The sequence below is a fragment of the Cebus imitator genome, unplaced genomic scaffold, assembly GCF_001604975.1.
Source record: "Cebus imitator isolate Cc_AM_T3 unplaced genomic scaffold, Cebus_imitator-1.0 Scaffold79, whole genome shotgun sequence".
Classification (NCBI taxonomy): Eukaryota; Metazoa; Chordata; class Mammalia; order Primates; family Cebidae; genus Cebus; species Cebus imitator.
Window position 1 is genome coordinate 429,712 of NW_016107394.1, and position 15,269 is coordinate 444,980.

Sequence of the window (15,269 nt, forward strand, 5' to 3'; positions counted from 1 at the left end):
ATGCACATTCCCAATTCTTCTGAAATTGAGATTACCACCTTCTTTCTGATTGGAATACCAGGGCTGGAGCATGCTCATGTATGGATCTCTGTCCCCATCTGCCTCATGTACTTGGTAGCCATCGTACGCAATTGCACAATCCTCTTTGTGATCAGAACTGAGCCCTCACTCCATGCACCTATGTACTATCACCTTTCCATGTTGGCTGTCTCTGACCTGGGCTTGTCTCTCTCCTCCCTACCCACTATGCTGAGGATCTTTGTATTCAATGCCACAGGAATCTCCCCAAATGTTGCTTTGCTCAAGAATTCTTTATTCATGGATTCACAGATATGGAGTCCTCAGTGCTCCTGGTCATGTCTTTGGACCACTTTTTGGCCATATACAACCCTCTGAGATACAGCTCTATCCTCACCAGTGCCAGAGTTGCCAAAATGGGGCTGGCGTTTCTAATTAAAAGCATGGTCTTAGTACTTCCATTTCCTTTTACTCTTAAGAGGTTGACATATTGTAGGGAAAGCCTACTTTCTCATTCCTAGTCTCCATCAGGATGTCATGAAGCTGGCCTGCTCCAACAACACAGTCAACTTCTTCTATGGTTTCTTTGTTGCCCTCTGTGTGATGTCAGACAGTGTGTTCATTGCTGTGTCTTATGTTTTCATCCTGAAGACTGTCATGGGAATTGGATCCCATAGGGAGAGGCTCAAAACCCTCAACACCTGTGTCTCCCATATCTGTGCTGTGCTCATCTTCTATGTGCCCATTATTGCTTTGGCATCCATGCCCCGCTTTGGCAAGCACAAGTCCCCAGAGGCCATGATCCTCATTGCTGATGTTTTCTTTCTAGTGCCACCTCTTATGAACCCCATTGTATATTGTGTGAAGACATGGCAAATTCATGAAAAGGTTTTGGGAAAACTGGGTCTACAACGATGGTGATGGTAAACGTGGTGCAAGATCAGCCGGGATCAGGAAAGAAAGTAATATCTTTCTAAGCAAAGTATGACCGGTGATTTATCATTATCTTTTAAAATTATTCACATATAGTAGGCCTTTCTTACCCATAGGTTTCACATCTGCAGATAAAAAGCATTCAGAAAAAAATGTATGATTGATTGTATCTGTACTGAAAATGTAGATAATGTTTTATTATTATTCTCTGAATAATACAGTATAACAACTATTTACATAGTATTTTTATTGTATTTGGACATAAATATTCTAGAGACACTTTAAGGTATATGGGAGGATGTGTATAGGTAAGATGCATATACTATGCCATTTTACATGAGACTGAACATCCTCAGATTTTGGCATCCTTAGGATTCCATGATCCTGGAACCAATTTCCTGTGGATAACGAGGGATAACTATAATCATTACAGCATATAAGCCGTTTAAGGGTTCTGTGAACAAAGGACTGACATGGCCGTTGATAAGTATGTATGTGACAGTCTTAGAATATTATTGAAATCATGACTCAACACACTGAAACAGCATTTTAGTTACACTGTTTATAGCACAAGGATAAGCATATGTGAAAGCAGGGATTGTATTCCCTTGCAGACAAGGACTATCAAGGAGCCGAAGATTAAAGGTTATCACTGCAATCCAGTTGGTGGTTTTCTTTCAGGTGATTTTCAGACACATGGCATTTTTTGAGAAGCATTCAGTCAAATTTTGTGTGAATTACTGATTTCCCATTTAAGTGAAAGAAGTCTATTGTCAAGTATGAGTTGGTTAACAGCTCGCTCACTTTGTGTCTTCATTAACAGTTAAATAGGTAGTGTAGGGGGAAAATCCCCCAAGTGCCGTGGCAAGGGTCTGAAGCCTCAGCCTGTTCCCACATAAATATTGATTTAGAAAAGAATTAGAAATGTAGGCACATAGTTATTCCTTTATATAATCATATGTACTCTTATAGTTACTTATACGTAAAGATATATACAGTACTCAATATAACCTTTAATTTTACTGACTACCGGGTTATGAAGCATGGAACTGAGGTGACATTGTGAACAAAGTGATCCTAAGGCAAGATGCTCTAAGCCCTCTGTCACGCCCACATAAGGGCTGCTGGAGGGTGCCTCTACTGTGCGGCAGCGCCAGCACTCTTAAAGCTCCCACTGTTTAGCCAGCTAGGGAAGGAGATGTCCAAAATGGCCGAGACAGCTCCTTCTTGGGGAAGTTACGAGAAAACCTTGCTTCTCCAAGCTCTTGTGACAAGGCCTGACCGCTGTCACGAAAGCCCACAGACATCCAGGGGCTTAACTGTCTCTATGTGATTCAGCGCTGTGCTTCAGCGGTCACGTTCCATGTCTACTTTCACTCCCTGCTTCTGCACCTGATTTCTCTTTTTCATCCATCTCAACAACAACAACAAAAAAGAATTAATGTCCTTGACATTTCTAACAAATATGCGAAGTGCGCTGACGCATTAGGTCTTCTCCTCCCCTCGGCTGCTTGAAGGTATTGGGCCCCCTATCTTCAAGACAGGTAATTTACCTGACCCTATCACCGACCACCATTACCTCACCCTACCTTCCCTGCCCATTGCTTTGTACTCGATAAAAGTCAGAGTGCGCAGGCACTCAGGACCACTGCAGGTCTCCCTGCTTTGGTTGACAGTGGACCCCGGAGCCCAAACTCTCTTTTCTGTATCTCTGTGTCCGTGTCCTTTATTTCTACAGTTTCCCATCTCCTCACCAGCAGGGAGGGGCTCACAGAACCCTATAGGGCTGGACCCTATAAGACAGATCCAGTAAGTCTTCTACCTTGTCATTTTCACAGCCTTGAATTACGGCAATGAACTATCTCATAACATTTCTTAATAAAAACCAACTTTTTTCTATGCTAATCCAAGGTTCCATAAGCCATAGTCATGTAAAGAACAGAGGAATGATTGTGTTCTTGGTAAGAAATAGGAAAAAATTTTTAAAATACAGTATTTTTAAGTACTAATATCCTTGATTAGAACATATATCTAAAATACGTTCTAAAATAATAGTTTTTATGATTGTTTAGACATTTCATATTGTAAATTACCATCTGTCTCAGTTTCACTAAGAGCTTAGAAATAACTTTAAACTAGCATGAAATAACTATGTAATATTCAATATAGCATAATATGCATGGTTATATAGTTTCATATGTTTTAACGAAAATAGCCAACCAAAGATGTTTGGGTACCTTCAATTATTTTCTGTAAAATTTATTTGTTTCTTGTCTATCTTTTATTTGTGAGTACTTAGTAGTAGACAAAGGTATAAAACATAAATTTATAATAATTCAGTCCTTAACAATTTTCTGCTATGGGTTAGTAGAAAACTATTGTTAATTTATTTCAGTTTTATTGCCTAAGTTGAGCTCACAAGTAATTACTATTATTTCTGTTTCAAAGAACCATTTTGAAGAAGGTTCAAGTAATCTTATGTATTTTATATGGTGAAATAATCTTACATAGTCTATGCCCCCAGGTGAATTTAGGTGAGTTTTTATTGTTTGATAGTTGATCCTGACTAGATGTCCACAGCCTCACTGGGGAAGGGAAGGACAATCTTGCTTGCCTCCTCCCAGGCTGCATTATTAAAGTCTTTTTCTGTGACCTCAAACAGTCTCCATTTATGTCATAACTATTAGTTGCTTCTCTGTTTCTCTTAATTTGTATTTTGTTTCCTTAGAGGAATTGCATTGATCAAATGTATTGGCATGTCTCCAGCACTTGTACAGTGTATAAAACTGGCATCTGACTAGTAGTCTGACACATTTCCCAGCTTGTTTTGAAAAACAAACCAAAACAACAACAAAAAAGTATTCAACAACTCAGAATATGTTGATAAATTACAAGCACAACAAACATCTCAAATGATAGAAAACCTATTGCCAAAATAAGTAAGGAGTAACTATAAATTTCAAGTCAATTAAACTGTCCTGAAAAACAGGTCATGTTCTGTTCAACCACAAGAAAAAGAAAACATATTTTTATGAAAGAAACAATGAAGTTTTTAGTTTTCCTCCTCAACTCAGAAATACAAATCTGTACTAGATGGAAATGACTCAAGTCATAAAATGTCAATAAATGTTTCTGGATCAAGAGTCAGTAGGCTAAAAATTATCCGTTTCTCTCAATTATCCGACAGGTTTAATATACTTCTAATTAAGCTTCCAGTAACATTTATTTTGTAATAACTAAAATAATTCTTAAAACAAAGATATAAGAATAAGCTGCAAAATATATAATAAAAATAAATACATTACAAACTATAACAAAGCTTAATATAATAGTAAGATTTATTAAACAGCTGTAAAATTGTGCAGTTTACTCAACATATTGATCAGATCAAGGAAATAGAATAATCATACTGCAACATATATAAGATCTGAAAATGTAACATATAATCAAGAAATATCAGAACCTAATATAAAATTGATGGAGTAGTCAAATAATACAGGGAGGAAAAATGAAAACCTATTCAACATTTCATATTTCTGTGCATGTGATATTTATCACCCACAAAAATTAAGCTCAAAGATAATTTTAAATTCTACTGAAATATAAGCAAATAAATTATGTCTGGATGAGATAAGTTCTCTGATTAAATAACTACAATGCTTTACAATGGAAAAGTGAAAAGAAAAAAGCAACCCTGGAATTGTTGTCAAAGTTCACAAAGTCTCTTACAAATAATCCTTAAGGTTGTGGTTTTATTCTGGGTTTGCCAATAGGCTGTCTGTCTAAAATAAAGTCTTCTGTCCTTAATCTTTATTTAGGGTCAGATGCTACAAACTAGATATGTCTTGGAATTCTTGCACTTTTGAATAATAGTTGTATTTTTTCCTTTTGATGAAGATAGAACCAAATATATATTAATTTGGCAGCAATATGAGAACAAAAAGCATTACACGTATTTATTGAAAAGCAATTAGCTATATGAATAACATTTGAAGTCACAATTTAGAAGATAATGACAATAGAATATATCTGGTACTGACCAGGTGCCAAGCATTGGGCTGTATGTTTACCAGAATTAACAGCATTAACTTTTGCAAGAGCCTGAAAGGTAGATTTTATTACTTCCTCTCCTTCTCTGGGTTAAGAAGTTAAAGATTTATGAAGTTTAACAACTTTTCCAGTAATATAGAGCAATAAAGTGTTAGGAGTTTAAATCTAAGCCCAGGAAGTATGATTTCAGAATCCACAAATTCAGCCACTACAGTTAGCCAACCCAAGGAGACCAACAGTTATTTTACCTCCTTCTAAATTTAATAATTTATATTCCTGGAAATCTATAAAGATGATCAGAGACAGAATCAAATATATATTTATAAGAAAATATATCAAGGGTTATTGAAGTGTTAAGCAATAGGAAATAGTAGCATAAACCATGACATACAAATATGATGACATGTTATTCACCAATGCAACACAGCATCAACGACAAAGTGTGCTTGCTAAACCCTGTATTGGTTTTAAGGATTAAATGAAACATTAGACATAGGCCTACTATCATGTAGTTCAGGTGGTGGGGAAAACAACTAAATAAATAATAAATTAGCAAAGTATGGTAATTTTAATTATACACCTAAGAAAGGGCCAATTTTGGTGGATAATGAAAGCAAAGCTTCCTAGAAGATAAAATCTAATATAAAATATGGTTTAATAGAGAATAATGAATAATGGCAAGCAAATATTTAAGACATACATTTGCATATAAGCTATTATCTTAATTTCTAAATGTACACATATGTATGCCCATATGTTTGTTTATTAAATAAAAAACAGGTTTAATACACTTAGGTTATATACAGTCATGAGTTGCTTAATAAGGGGAATTTTTTTTCTGAGAAATGCATCGTTGTGTGACTATCATATAGCATATTCACACAAACCTAGAGGGTATAGCCTACTACATACCTATGAGATAACCTGTTGCTCCTAGACTACAAAACTGTACAGCATTTTACTGTCCTAAATACTGAGGTAACTAACACAATGGTATTTGTGTATGTCTAAACACAGAAAATGTACAGCAAAAACACTGGTAGTATAGTCTTATGGGACTACTGTGGCATATGAGGTCCATTGTTGACTGAAAGGTAATTATTTGGCACATGACTGTATTATGTAATCTCCCTATAGGATTGCAAATAATTGTTATTATATTTTAGATATTTTTCTATTTCTGCACCCATTCACACATTTTAATTGTATATATTACACTCATAATCAGAAAAACTCCAAATATATAAAATACATTGCTTAAAATCACAAAACAAATTCATAGCCTATTAACAATTACTATAGGGATGGAGTACATTGATAAAAATGCTTTTGGGGTTGAGTGAAAATGTTGCATTTTGAGTCAGGTATTAAAAACTATATTTTTGAGTAGAAAAAGATTAACACACATATGGCACACTATTTATGGCTGTCATAAAACTAGAAGAAGTATCACACATTTTCACAATTGTTCATCTAAAACCTTTGGAATTCAATTATATTTCATATTTTTAAAAAGCCATATATCTCTGGAGGTATTACCCTGCACTCAAACATAGCAATATTTCTGAAGTGAAATGTGTAAAATAAATTATGATCCATAAATACGTTCATACAATGTCCTGTTAGGTTTTTTAGCCAATAAATTTTGACACCAAACTTAAGAAGGTAAAAAAAAAAAACACTGTTTTTCCAGATATTTTGAAACTTCTAAATTGTGAATAGAAAATTGTAAGTCTACCAAGGAAAACTTTTAGAAAAGTCCTCAAAAGGAGCAACTGTAAAGCCAGAGATATCTGAAATAACTGAGGCAGAAAAGTATGGATGGTTAGATTAGTGTGTGATCTGGGACGTCCACTGCCACAAGTTAATTTCAGGGTCATAGACGCTGCCGTAGTATGAAACACTCTAAGGAAAATTGTATGGTATCAGATGTCTAGAAACTAGATATGTATTTAGATTCTACATCTTTACTATATCTTTGGATTCTAGATCTATTCTATATCTTTGGATTCTTGCACTTTTGAATAATAATTGTATTTATTTTCCTTTTGTTGAGGACAGAACCACAGAGACATTTATTTAGCAGCAATATGAGAACAACAATTGAAAGGTAAAATACTGAATTGTGGTATAACAGAATACAAAGACTTCCCTCTGAGTGCACAAGACCAAGAAACATTTTGGCTACAATGAGGGACTTGGAGTTTGAAAAACTGAATTTTACTTATAATTGCATTACTTACAGGATGGTCATTCACTTGTTTTTCCTCACCTAAAAAGTGTGTGAGTCCTGCCACACACTCTTATGTAATCTCAATTACCTGAAATATGATGTATAAAGGGAAACTCATGCAAATAATTTTAAATATAAATGATATGTGATTATTGTTGGTAAAAGGGATTGAAACCCAAGCAAAGCAAAATCACAAAGTTGTCAGTGCTTGAGCTGAACAACGCAGCTTGAAAGAAAACTGAGGCCAAGAAACCAGATTGAGACTGGTGTTCTCTATCTGCCAAGGAATAGGAAGTTGATATAAGGGGAGGAAACAAGTGGCTCAAATCAAAGCACCTGCTTGATCAACAGTGCTCAGACATGAATTATCCTAGGTCAGATGAAATTGTCAAAACTGTGAAAAAAAAAATTGAAGAATTATCTCCAGCACCCTAACAACCCTGCACCTGAATTTACTTCTTCACAAAATAAATATGGCTAATAAAGGCAATCTAGAAATTTCCAATTAAAAAGCATCAAAGCTACTGTTCAATTCTACAGTGATGAGTATACCACAGTAGAAGCAGTTAATAGCTAAGTAAAAAATTAACAACCCAAGGAAAAAGAGCAAACAGAAAAAAGCTGCAGTTCTGAGAGTTAGCAGTGGAGTCGCTATGGAATCAGGATTAGAACTGTATTAGAATATACAGGCAATGGGAAAATAACAAAAGTCAATATGTAATGTTAGGTATTGGATGGATTGGAGTATAGGCATAGGGAGTATATTTGTGAGGATACAGTGCTCTCTAGAAGTGATTCCAGGAACTGAAACCAATGTACAAGACTTTCCTAAAGTTTTTAATTAAAACTTTCTATGTGTGTGTCTTTGTGCACATATGTAACTTTTCCTTTTACCAGCTCAAGTAATAACCTTCATTGCCTCACTGGAAATATCACCTCAGGGGGAAAAAAATGTTCAGCTCGATGTGAAAAAAAATTGTAATTTATTTCTGGTCTAAAAATTACTGTTTTAAAGGAGATAACTAACTTATTCCACTATATTAAAGTGACTTTATTCTGCTTTCATATGCACAGGAGTCATGTCATTGTTTAAAATGGTTCAGGAACTATACTAAATTAATTTGGTTTTAAATGATGACGTTAAAAAATAAAACTCTTTGATAAGCTCGGGGGAAGTTACTGTCTTCTTCCCACTCCAAAAATTCAGCTGGAATTGACTTAGCAACCAAAATGCCTGTGGATAAGACTGCCCCAAGTCACTTCCTTTTTGAAGTATAATTCATGTCCTGACAATTTCCTACCTTCAATCCCATCTTCCTCTAAGACCCCTCACATTAGGACCCCATGAACACTTGGATTGGAGCAGCTGGAACATAGCCTGGCGGATCGTCTTGGTCTTCAAGCTGTAAATGATAGGATTCAGCACAGGTGGTAAGAGCAGATAAATATTGGCCAAAGTGCTACAGAGCACCCTTGGTGTGGACTGGAAGAGGCGATGTGCCAAAGACAGGCTGATCATTGGTACATAGAAAACAGTGACCGCGCAGATGTGACAGACACAAGTGCTGAGAGCTTTTTGTTGCTTCTTTGGGGCCACAATGCTCAGAACAGTACGGAGAATCAGGACATAGGAGAAAAGAATAAACAATAAGTCAGTGCCATTCAGGTAGAGCTGAAGAAACAATCCCCAAAAACTGCTGATCCAAGGCTTGGAATATGTGTATTTGATCACGTCTGGGTGGTAGCAAAATGGATGGGAAAGCTCTTGACCTCCATGAAAAGACGCAGTGTTTATGGCTACAACAACAGGAAGTAAGAAAACTACTGGTCGGAAACAGATGACCAGTCCTATCGCCAGGATCATCCTGTCTGTGAGGATAGTAGCATAGGTCAGTGGGTTACAGATAGCCAGGAGGCGGTCAAAGGCCATGGCTACCAGCACCGAGGACTCTAGCAAGGAGAAGGCATGCACAAAGAACATCTGAATGAAGCAAGCTTTAAAGCTGATCTCCCGGGCGTGAAACCAGAGAACACCAAGCACAGTGGGAAGGGTCGTGATGGTCAGACATAGATCAACAGCTGCCAGCATGGAGAGGAAATAATACATGGGCTTGTGGAGTCTCCGCTTAGTAATGACGACAAGAAAGATCATACTGTTTCCCAAGAGGGCAATGGTATAGAGACAGCAGACTGGAATGGAGATCCAGACATGAACACATTCCAGCCCAGGGTATGCAGTGAGGAGGAAGTTTGAGGAAGACGAAGTGGTGTTATTGAATATTGCCATGGTGGGTTGAGGACACTGAACTATGAGGAAAGAAAAATAATTAAGATTCTTTGTACATGTCATACATTTTATTAGTCATTTTATATACAATTTTAAATTTATGGTAGACATTTTTCATCTGTTCTAAAGAAAGGAAACGGACACAGTAATGCTAAATAGTATATGCAGGCTAAGATAGTTAAATACAGATTCAAATTCAAAACCAAATTTGCTAACTCCAAAGTCTATTATTTTTTACTGAACTCTAGATGATCTGAGAGGCCAGGCTAATGAGACAAATTTGGATGACTGAATGTTGTAATTTCCTTCTTTTAAAATATGAAAATTTTTAACATTCTTTTATATTTGTATATAATCTACAGGAGGGATAGAGATGAGAAATACGCAGATAGAGAGCTATATTCTCATGACTCATCTAAAGAATGTTTGTGGAGTCCAAGTGTTTTTGAAACTATGTGTAAAAGTCTACATATGTTGGTATTGGTTTTATCTTCATACTGACGAATGCAGAGGGGTGTTTGGGGTGAAAAAGTAAATGAGAGATGAGATGTTTGTAAAGCAGATACCAGTTATCCTCAATTCTTTGAATGATATCTCATAAAGACAAAAAATAAATGACACTGGATAATGTGTGTGGGGTAAAAGGAGAGGAGACAGTGGCTCCGTTTGCTGCTGGGGAAATTTTTCTGTGTAATGGAGACAGAAAAAGAAGGAGAGGGCTTTCTCTCTGTGAGCTCATACACTCTGAAGCCAGTGGTAGGTCCAAGTTCAGTGCCTAAGTTTATCAAATTTTTCTCAACATTGCCAGCTAACCAAAGCAATATGTTAGTGCTTTCTCTCTTCAGGTACAAGCCTCCATCTGACTGGCCAGGAAGAAGATAGCACTTGCCCATTCATATACAGAAGGCCAGGTGAAATTGTTTGAATAACACTCACTGCACTCAATAACTGAGTGACCCAAAGGTCAACATCCAGATTTTCTGGGCTCAGTAATGTTACAGACCCATCCTCCTCATTTACGAACCCTACCTTCTGTTAATTTGTTAACACAATTATATTCCCTACACAATTCAGAATCTACCCTGACAGTTCCGTGACATATTAAGCTAAAACTATCCTCTACTTCAATCTTTGCACCACATTTTGCTTGGACCTTTCACTTGGTGCTTAATAAAGAGGCACAGCTGATATTGATCATTTGCATATGCAAGCATACCATATTGTTTTTCTGCCAGAAGTTTGAGTTTTTTTTAAAGTTTGGGCATGCATTTTTTTTAATCTCTCAATACTAGTTACCAGTTATCTAGTCATAGGTTCAGAAAGTAACAGGATCAGGAAACACAGAAAGTTTCATTTAGCAACACTGATTGATTGCCAAATGATTATCGCCTCGGAAAGAGGGTTTTGAGTCCTATTGTCCTTTGCCTTTGTCTCTTCTCTCTCCTGTCTTCTCTCTCCCTATCTCAGTTTCTTCCATTATCTGTTACACCCCTCTCTTTCTTCATCGCATGCTACTTGTAGCTCCCATCAATTTATTGTTTTATCTTCTTCCTCTCCTTATCTTACCATCCCTCTCCTTCAGTTTTTTTCCCCCAGATTTGCACTCCCGCCTTACCTGGTCACATCAGCAGGAAACAACACCAACCTCTCTTCAGTCCCATAACAGAGCAGGGACTAAACCAGCTTCCAAAGCAAGGGCTTTATAGGCAACCCAGTAGAGTCCCCAGGCAACAGAGAGCATTCTTGATTAGTAAGCATTCTGGTTGGAGTAAGAGTGATGGAACCCATATGCCTATGTTCCCCTAGGCAACTCAGCCACATCTCTGAGACTTACCTTCAACCCTGCTCCCAGGCCCAAGCAAATCCCATCCATCAGGGGCTGGGAGAAGAGCCCTAGCCCTGGAGGCTGACAGCAACAGATATCTGCAAAAGCTGCCTTCCTGGGTCAAATAGATATAACCATTCCTCTTTATCTAGCCCTAGGCTAAGGACTCTCATCCAGGAAGGCTCCTTGAATGTCAGAGCTGGATTAGGAGGGCAGAAAGAGTCATCCCATTGTTCTCTGCTTTCAATATGTCCTCTTCCTAAGAGGTCTCATTACTCTCCTGGCTATTCCTATATCCCTCTTCTTACACAGGAACTCCTCCTAAGAACCCCTCCTATTCAAGTCATATCTGGAGCCATCTACCTTCTAAGCATAAGTAACCTAACATTTGATAAACACATAATATATGCCAGAAACTATACCTTTCAAATATATTGTCTTATTTTTTCATGATTAATCTTATGAGTTAAGTATTATTACCTATTATTTCACAGCTGAGGAAGCTGAAGCTCAGAGATATTTTTTAGTAACTTTCCTGTCTAAAAGTTAGTAGGTTGCAGAAATGGTACTCAAGCCTATTTCCGAACTAGTACCAGAAATGGTACTCAAGACTTTGAAATAAGTCTTATTTCAAAGCTTTTCATCTTAACCAACATGCTATACTACCTTCTAATGCCAACTGTTTCCATTCCTATCTCCAGGAACCATGATTTAAATTAATAATCCTCAATCTGTCGGTTTCATAGATTGATTCCCAACCGTGTGCCCACATCTGGTTTAAGCTTCATTTAGACTGGAATCCAGCTATTCACAGTAGACAGTCAATTAATAATCCTGAGTATATCTAATCTACCCTGGCCTTTTGTACTTTCCACCCACCCCCCAAGACAGAGTCTTTTTGTCACTCAGGCTGGAGTGCAGTGGCACAATCTCGGCTCACTGCAACCTCCACTTTCCGGGTTCAAGCAATTCTCCTGCCTCAGCCTTCCCAGTAGGTGGAATTACAGGCACCAACCACCATGCCTGGTTAATTTTCGTATTATTAGTAAAGATGCGGTTTCACCATGTTGGCCAGGCTGGTCTCAAACCCCTGACCTCGTGATCTGCCCACCTAGGCCTCCCAGGGTCCTGGAATTACAGGCATGAGCCATAACACCTGGCCCTTTATGTACTTCTTAAAACATTTTCCAAATATATTCTCATTACATATGTATGAGTCATACTGAGCAAAGGTGCTTATCCCAGTGAGTATCAAGGAAGATCAGGTAACTTCATAAAGTTGCACATCAGGTAATGCTCAGACGCATAAGTAAACACTACCCTCTTTCCCTGGTTCCTATCAGTGAAGATAAGTGACTGTGAAAATTTCAAACAAGATTTATGAATTTTAAATAGGAACAGAAAGAATAGGAAGTATTAAATCAAATATAATATAATTTTCATTAATTCATTAATTCAAAAATATATATTATGTGTCCACTATATGTTCTAACCTACGTTACACAGTTGGGATACAATGAAATGGGATAAAAGTGTCCCTGTTCATATAGATTATATATTAAGTGCAAGTCAGAAAAGCCCTCTGAACAGAAGTGAGGCTGAGATTGAGATCTAAAGCTTATATGAAATTTCTTATTTTTCCAACTCACTGACTGCACCATTTCCTCAAACTCTGCACATGCTATTTATTTTCAATATTTTTTCATTTCTGATTCCAACCTCTTAAAAATGTATACCTTATGTTATAAAATCTATGAATAAATACACAAACAAAGACAAAAGAAAAGAAATGCTCTATGTTCATCACTGAATACCAGGGTGATTCTAGTGGAGTATAAGAGCAATATTCTAAAAAAAAAAAGTTATTAAACCATGACATACAACAGAAAACTACTCAGCAATAAAAAGGAATAAACTACCAATACATGCAATAACATGAGTGAATCTCAAAAGCATTTTATTAAGAAGCTAAACATGAAAGACTATATAATGCAAGATTTCATTTGCATGACACTCTGGAAAAAGAATCTATACAGGGAGGGGGACCCAATCAATGCTTGCCAGAGGGTGGGTGATAATCGAGTGACTGACCACAAATGGGCAACATAAAGAAATCTGAGAAAGTAATAAAATTGTTCTGTATCTTTGTTTCAGTGGTGGTAACACAATGCATTTGTCAAAACCTATGAAACAATATACCAAGATGAGTAAATTTTATTATACATAAATGTTTGAAAGTTACTTACATACTATTTTAAAGTATAAAATTTTATGCTTTTATTAAGCTAAAATAAATTATTACTCTTATCAAAACCATTTTGCAATTTCATTTGACAACCCATTATATTCATATTGTTCAATACAGCAGCTACTAGCCCTATATGACTACTTAAATTTACATTTAAATCAACTAAAATTAAGTACATTTAAAATTCAGTTCCTCACCTTGCACTAACAAAATTTCAAGCAATTAATAGCCATGTATGGCTACTGGTCACTAAACAGAAGAGAAATAAGAAAATATCCATTTTGGCTGGAATTTCTATTGGATAGTACTGTATTTGATACTCTTCTCCAACTTGATTGCATTTACATGGAAATTGTAGATGCCATTAAGGGCTAACCCTAGCCCCACAGAAGGCCTGGACAATCCGCCATCGGATCTGCTTGGTCCTAACACTGTACACAATGGGATTGAGCACAAGAGGGAGAAGCAGGTAGATATTGGCCATGAATGTGTGTATTATTGGTGACAAATGCTTCCCATAGCGATGAATTAGGGTCATGCCAATAAGAGGCACATAGAAAAGCATAACTGCACAGATATGAGAGAGGCAGGTGTTGAGACCCTTGAGCCTCTCTTCCTGGGAAGCAATGCCCAATGCTGCCTGGAGGATTAGAATGTAAGAGGCCAAAAGTATCAAGGCATCTAGTACAATGGTGAAGATCACAGCCAGCAGGCCATAGATGCTATTGACACTGGTGTCAGCACAGGCAAGCCTCATGGCATCCTGATGGAGGCAGTATGCGTGGGAGAGGACATTGGAGTGGCAGAAAGGTAACCTTTTGATGAGAAAAGGCACAGGGAGCACAGTCACCACACTCCGTAGCAGGACTGCTGCTGCAATCTTGCTGATTACACTGTGAGTGAGAATGGTAGCATAGCGCAAAGGAAAGTGGATGGCCACAAAGCGATCAAAGGCCATGGCCACCAGAATACCTGATTCCACTCCCCCAAATGTGTGGATGAAGAACATCTGGATAAGGCAGACATTAAAAGTTATCGAACGCCAGCTGAACCAGTGAACACTGACCATGGTAGGCATGGAAGACAGTGAAAGGCTGAGGTCAGTGGCAGCTAACATGGCTAGAAAATAATACATGGGTTCGTGGAGACTTTGCTCAACTTTGATGACAACTAGGATGGTGACATTTCCCAGGATTGTGGTACTGTAAAGAAGACAGAGGGGCAAGGCCATCCATAAGTCCTTCTCTGGCATTCCTGGAATCCCAGTCAGGATGAAGAAGCTCTGGTGGTTCTCAATAGTTTGGTTGAGTAATGACACAGTGGAATTGGTTTGACTAGGAAAAAAGAGAAAAGCTTATTAAGTCAAACAAGCTTCAAATGGAATCAGTAACTATAAGTGTTGAGATAGTAGCAGTAAGAGGAAGTAACTTAAATATTATTCTTGAACATCCATGTTCAGTTTAATACAGAAACCAATAGCCCCTGCTGCATGAAGCAAGAATGCTTTCACTAACCATCAAATTTTAAAATATCTAGGAGAAAAAGAAACAAACAAACAAAAAACCTCAGTCAACATCTGAACCTAATAGGAACATGTGCAGTTCAGAAATATCAAGAAGCTACCTGTCTTGCAGACTACAATACTAGGGAAAAATTTGGTATTGTGTATTTATGT

The 15,269-nt window shown here is 37.2% G+C and overlaps 2 protein-coding genes and 1 pseudogene across 2 annotated transcripts in view; 1 reads left to right on the plus strand and 2 right to left on the minus strand.

Moving 5' to 3' along the window:
- Positions 1–939, plus strand: LOC108307393 (annotated as a pseudogene).
- A 7,412-nt stretch (positions 940–8,351) lies between these two features.
- LOC108307452 (olfactory receptor 51T1) lies at positions 8,352–9,713 on the minus strand. Its single transcript, XM_017532816.2, has one exon. It carries the CDS (start codon positions 9,582–9,584, stop codon positions 8,538–8,540), a length of 1,047 nt encoding a protein of 348 aa, XP_017388305.2. The 5' UTR covers positions 9,585–9,713; the 3' UTR covers positions 8,352–8,537.
- Positions 9,714–13,882: 4,169 nt separating this feature from the next.
- LOC108307394 (olfactory receptor 51H1-like) overlaps positions 13,883–15,269 on the minus strand; it is a 4,493-nt gene continuing 3,106 nt past the window's right edge. The window contains exon 2 of the mRNA XM_017532791.2: positions 13,883–14,928. Coding sequence (XP_017388280.1) covers positions 13,959–14,928 — 970 coding nt within the window. The 3' untranslated portion in view covers positions 13,883–13,958. The remainder of the gene's footprint in view (positions 14,929–15,269) is intronic.